This window comes from Triticum dicoccoides, chromosome 6B, assembly GCF_002162155.2.
Source record: "Triticum dicoccoides isolate Atlit2015 ecotype Zavitan chromosome 6B, WEW_v2.0, whole genome shotgun sequence".
Lineage (NCBI taxonomy): Eukaryota > Viridiplantae > Streptophyta > Magnoliopsida > Poales > Poaceae > Triticum > Triticum dicoccoides.
The window spans coordinates 720,039,283-720,044,963 of NC_041391.1; the positions used below are offsets into that span (position 1 = coordinate 720,039,283).

The 5,681-nt window shown below is 49.0% G+C and overlaps 1 protein-coding gene across 1 annotated transcript; it reads left to right on the forward strand.

The window, feature by feature from the left end:
- Positions 1-472: 472 nt before the first annotated feature.
- On the forward strand, positions 473-4,158 carry LOC119325737 (zinc finger CCCH domain-containing protein 19-like). Its single transcript, XM_037599462.1, has 3 exons — positions 473-721; positions 1,691-1,801; positions 2,064-4,158. Exons 1-3 carry the CDS (start codon positions 602-604, stop codon positions 3,801-3,803), a joined length of 1,971 nt encoding a protein of 656 aa, XP_037455359.1. The 5' UTR covers positions 473-601; the 3' UTR covers positions 3,804-4,158.
- The last annotated feature ends 1,523 nt before the right edge of the window (positions 4,159-5,681 follow it).

Consider the following 5,681-nt stretch of genomic DNA (forward strand, 5'->3'; position numbering starts at 1 on the left):
GCCGGGTGGCTATAGGATACTAGGGATCAAGGCTCGGGTCTGAAGCGTGTGACGGCGTTGCTTGTCCATGAGGCCCCGACACTTGGGTGCCGCCCTTCCGTTGTACTCCCATTTCCCTGACAAGTGTTTCCGGACGGACGGAGGGAGTACTCGGCGTTTCTAGAAAAGAAGGTTGCAATTCCTGCATTTGGCGAGCGATCGAATCGTTTTCCTCATGTCAGTCCTTACGTGACTTGTACTTTAATCTTTATGATATGAACGAGACACGTATTACCATGCAAAAAAAAAGAAAAAAGAAAAGAAGGCTGCATACATTTTGGTAGGGGTGACGTCACATGCCAAAGAAATGGTGATGCCCCGAAAATGGCAGTGCCTTTGCTACCTGCTGCGACGCGGAAAGGGAGGAGTCAGTCAGTGAGATCCTCCCTTCATTCGGTTCGACCCAATCCGATCCATGCTCCGGTCTCACTCTCACTCACTCACGCGCGCACACACAGCCGGGGAGTGAGCTCAACTTGGTTGTGGCTGTGGTGGTGGTCAAAATAAATCCAGGTCCAGGTCCAGGCCATTCTTCTGCCCTCGACCTCGCTCGCCCGCGGCGATGGATTCCGCCGCCGCCGCCGCCCAGGCGACGCACGCGCCGGCCGACGAGGAGGAGGCGCGCCGCCGCCGGGCCACCGACTGCATCTACTACCTCGCCTCCCCGTTGACCTGCAACAAGGTACCGGCCCCCCTCCCCTCCCGCCCTCTCCCGTCCACTCGTTCGTTCCGGCCGCTCCGGTCCGCTCCCTCCGTAGGATAGATGCGCGGATAATTCGCCGCGCCGCCGGGACGACGCCGAGGGGATTCGTCGGCCCCTCTCTCCCCCCGAGCTCGCGCGCCCGCCCCCTCCAAGATTCGGGAGCTGCTCATTAGGTTCCGATCTGGACCGGGGCTATCCTTATCCTCCCCTCTCCTCTCCTCTCCTCGCCCGCCCCCTCCAAGATTCGACCTAGCTCTGCCCGCCCTCCCGATTCGGCCGGCGCAGTTCCGCCCGCGCGCTGCCTCCCGCTGCCCGCGTACGATTTGGTTTTGGCTTCCGGCGACCTCTGCTCCGCCCAGCTCGGTGCCGGAAAACCCAGCGCTTTCAGCCGAGATCTGTTGGCTTACCAGAAGCTGATTCATTCACGCCCTTGAATTGCCGCCGATGATTGATGCATCAGAGTTCAGAGATACAGACCTACCATGCCCCTGCTCCACCAAACTAGCTAACCTAGGTTAAAACACGAGCCGGTGGTCTTCCCAAATGGATACCAAAAATTAGGGCTCTATTATGAGCATCACATCACTGCAGCTATATTATCACCAACAGACTACTCGGTTCTCCGGTTTACTTTCCGCACTTGTCCATCTGAAACCCGCTTCCGTTTATAGCTCGCATCTTGCTCAGATTTTCCGACGTGTCAGTTAATTATTACTGCAAAACGGCGCAAGCAAGCGGCACAACAGGGTTACCATTGCTTTCATCTTTTGGTTACATTAGTATGTCACAAGCATTGAGTAGCAACGCTGTGAACTGAAATGCCTTGCTGTTTTTTTTTTAACTTTGAGGAGTGTAAATAATCTCGAGTTGGTGTCGCCCTGATTGCTGTTGGCGCGCGTTTCTGCTGTATGATTTGCGCTGCTGACATGTTGTTTTTCCTTCATCCAGGGGAGCGAGTGCGAGTTCCGTCACAGCGACGCTGCCAGGGTGAATCCCAGGGACTGCTGGTATTGGTTCAACGGCAACTGTGCAAATGCTAAATGTGCATTTAGGCACCCGGTACGACCTCCTCTGTTTTTTATTTCATCAAAAATATTAATATGACCTCCTCTGTTCTCTTTTTTTCCACTCAAAGCTACTGCAGCTCTAGTCAGTTTAGTGCTTCAGTTAAACAGAGCAACATCGTAAGCTATGAAAGTTTGTCTAATTGGGTTGTTCTTGTGGCTGGCAACAGTTGCTCTGCACAAAACCATACCACCCATTTACTCGAATGCCTGAGCAGCCATGGTTACAGTAATTAATGAGTGTACTTTCTTTTCAGCCGCTGGATGACTTGCTCGGAGCATCGGCGACTCCGCGGGCACCTCAACAACCTGCGCCGCAGGTTCCCGTGCCAGCTCAAGCCCTTCTACCCAATGGCACCGCAAAGCCAGTTGTCCCGTGTTACTATTACCAGAAAGGCATGTGTGCGAAAGGAAACCTGTGCACATTCTCGCATGGGCCACAGTTTGCTGGAAACCCTGCTTTGCAGCCTCATCTCCAGCTGAAGAACTCCAACTCGTGGACGAAACCAAGCAATTCACCCCAACAGAAAACCACTCCCGCCATACATGGCGAGCTTAAAGTTGGTGCTCAGAATGGCAGACCAGCTCAGAAGCAAAATCCGACAAGCAGGGCTTATCACTCGTCAGGAATTTACCAGAATCAGAATAATAACCCTTATGTGCTTTCTGGTGCGGCAAAGAGTTACCAGCCTCAGCGTTCGGTTGAAGCTGAGTCTGCTGAGAATGTTATAGAGACGGGTGAGTTTGTCAGGGAGCCTTCTGCTGGTTCCAGTGTGGTCGCCGGCAGTGTCGAGGACGACGCCGAACGGTCGTTCAAGGAAGGCCACAATAGTAGTTACCGGCGTGCTAGCGGGGAGCAGAACAGTGGGGTGCGTAGGCAAGCACATGGTGGCTATGAACTAGAAAGGTCATCACACAGAAGCTCATCCGACAGGTTGGTGTCAGAGAGAAGGCTTACCCAGAGAGAGTCGATGCCTGTAACTGCAGAAAGTTCAGACTTGCGCCACAGGCTACTGAAGCAAAGAAGGCTGAATGATTCGAGATCGACGCAGGTCCCCGACAGGCGGGATAGAAGGTATCCTGAGGATGAGCGCGACATCCATCATCGCCGTCGAGGAGAAGAGCGAGCTGCCCATGACGGCCTCTCACGCTCTCGGTTGCAAGGTCGGATAAAACTTCCAGGGGAGACATCACTGGACAGACTCGGCCCACACCCACACCTAGAGAAAGAGAGAGGTCATAGAGACAGATTTTCTCCACCAAAGCAAACAGACCTTCGAGCAAAGCTTCATGATAGGCTGAAGGCTAGATCGAATGAGGATGTCCCTGGTAACCTGAAGAGTTCAGTGGTTAAAGCAAGCAGTGGTGAGGATGCTGGGGTGGTGAACTTTTCTGGTCCAAAGAGCCTTGCAGAGTTGAGAGCAAAGAAGGCTGCTTACAGGTCAGGAGAAAACACTGTCAAGAATGCTGACCGTGTTGCGCGACCAGCCCGTATGACGTCGGAGATAGTTGCCAAGAGGGACTCACCAGACCCTGTTCCCTTTGACGGCCCGAAGCCATTGAGTGTCATCTTGAAGAGGAAAAGAGAGGCAGCTTCTGCTGATTCTGGCAGCATGCAGGAAGAACAGGTTGCAGGTCAGGAGGAACAGTCCCTGAACAATTCCAGAATCCTCGACAACGATAGAGTCAAGGCAAACACCGAGGACATTGAAGAAGAAGAAGAAGAGTTTCACCCAGAAGACGATGTGATGTACGACGACGATGGCCTTTCTCCTGCTGATGACAACGCCGCCGAGGCTGCAGGCGATGCAGGCAAAGAAGAGCTAGAGGAGGGGCAGCAGGAAGACCTAGAGACGGCGGCAGAAGAAGAATACGACTACGAGGCGACTGACGACGCGAATGCCGAGGGTGAAAACGACTACCAGGAGTACGAAGACGACGATGATCTGGAGGACGACGACGATTTTGCGCGCAAGGTTGGCGTGCTGATCTCTTAGTGTGCTTTAAGCAGGGTGTGCACACCCTCATAGATTGAAGCAAAGAGGAGGAGCTACTGGTCGCTCCTCCGAAAATCTTGATCCGTATTTTTTCGCGCTAGATACTTTTTAGTTTGCTGGGCTAATAAAGTCTGGAGAAAGATGAAATTGGGGATAAAGTTAGCTCATGGGGAGTTGGGGGAGGGCCTCTGTTTCTGCCTGTTGTTGTATTCTAGTGTATGTGTGTGTGCTCAGTCTCCTACTTGTGTTGTTGTAACATTATTATTAACTGATGATGAACAAACAGGATCACACATTGTACCACTATTTTGTATTTCTTCAGTGCATAAGATGGTTACAGGACAATTCAATTCTATATTTTTGTTATGGTAGAACATACATTGCCATTGCCGCCACCTGGCTGCAATATTTGTATTTTGATATGTTTTCTCGAAAAATGTCTGTCAAGGCAAACACTACTAAAACTTTTGCTCAAGTGTAATAATCTGCAACTCCTCCTTACCCCTGTTTCTACCAAGGGTTCTTTGTCCTTCCAATAGAAGTGGAACAGATGACAATAGTCTCAGTGGAGGAGTTTTTACTTTGTGGTGTAGAGAACTGAACATTTTCCTGGTCCTCATTTGCTTGTAGCATTTTTATGAAGCTGACATGTAGGGTCCTGGGCAGAGGAACAGCAATCAGAAATGGCAAATTGTTAAATATTTTGTTATGAAAGCTTTGCACTATGATTTCCCGTATTTGAGATGATTCAATTGTTTAGCCCAATCAAACTTGTCAGGTGAAAGCAGAGCACATGATATAAAGTTGACCCATTCAATAAGAACTTCAGTTATAGTGGGGTGTTTTGGTGAACGGGCTCCATGGAGCTCAATTTTCTTTTTTTAAAGTTCAAACTTTCCGGTTAAAAAAATATGCACGTATACAAAGATGAAATGTATATGTGTATAAAAATCCAGTACGAAATACCTTGAAATGCAACCTGTACAAAAAAAACCAAATTCATGGACCTTGAGGATGAATAGTATCATGTGCTTGAAAGCCCCAAATTTGCTTTTTTGCACAACCCTCATTTCAACGTATTTCATACTAACAAGTTATACATATGTATATTGTGCCTCCATGTATATCTGTATTTTTTAGATTTTTTTGAAATGTAAAAAATATGAATTAGAGCACCCACAGTAATGGTCTGTCCATTATGTTTGTACATGGGTTTGGGTTTAGGAAAACCAGGGGGTGCCATTGGTTCAGTGGAAGATATTTGTATTTCGATATGTTTTCTCGGAAATATTTGTTTCTTTTTAATATCTGGTCACGCTCAAGTTGGGGGTGTATGAAATTAAAAATACCATATTTTTCTAGGAAGCATGACACAAGTGGTGCCTTTTCTTTTACTCCCCTTTTCACCTATAAAGGCCACTTAGTCTTGTTGATGAGTATGTCTGTTCCCAAGGACCAAAATGATACATTGTGTTGTGTGTGACTCTCCATAGCTTATACACCTGAGATCGCCGACGTCCCCCTCTCCCTTTGCCGGCAGCGGGCAAGTGCTCTCATCTTTCTCTACTGTGCTTGCTCACATGGCCTGAACTGCCCTGAAGAAACAGAGCATTCAGTACCTGAGGTGTACCCAAGTTTCAGCCATGGCATTGCACAAGAATACCCAAGTTTGTTCAGTCCTCACAAAGCAAAGATCAGCCATGGCTTCAGTCCTCAGAGAGCAAAGATCAGCCATGGCATTGCACAAGAATACCCAAGTTTCTTCAATGTAAAGAACAGTGCTCAATGGATTCTCAATCGCCGCATGTTGTTAACTGACAGCCATGTAATGTAGATACTAGTTTGGGTTGTCTTCTGTATCATTAACTTGAGTCAATT

Bases quoted from the DNA above. Each gene is read 5' to 3' on its own strand.
- LOC119325737 (XM_037599462.1), top strand. From the start codon at position 602: ATGGATTCCGCCGCCGCCGCCGCCCAGGCGACGCACGCGCCGGCCGAC. The intron at 722-1,690 runs GTACCGGCCCCC...TCCTTCATCCAG, and splicing joins CCCCGTTGACCTGCAACAAG to GGGAGCGAGTGCGAGTTCCG. The intron at 1,802-2,063 runs GTACGACCTCCT...CTTTCTTTTCAG, and splicing joins AATGTGCATTTAGGCACCCG to CCGCTGGATGACTTGCTCGG.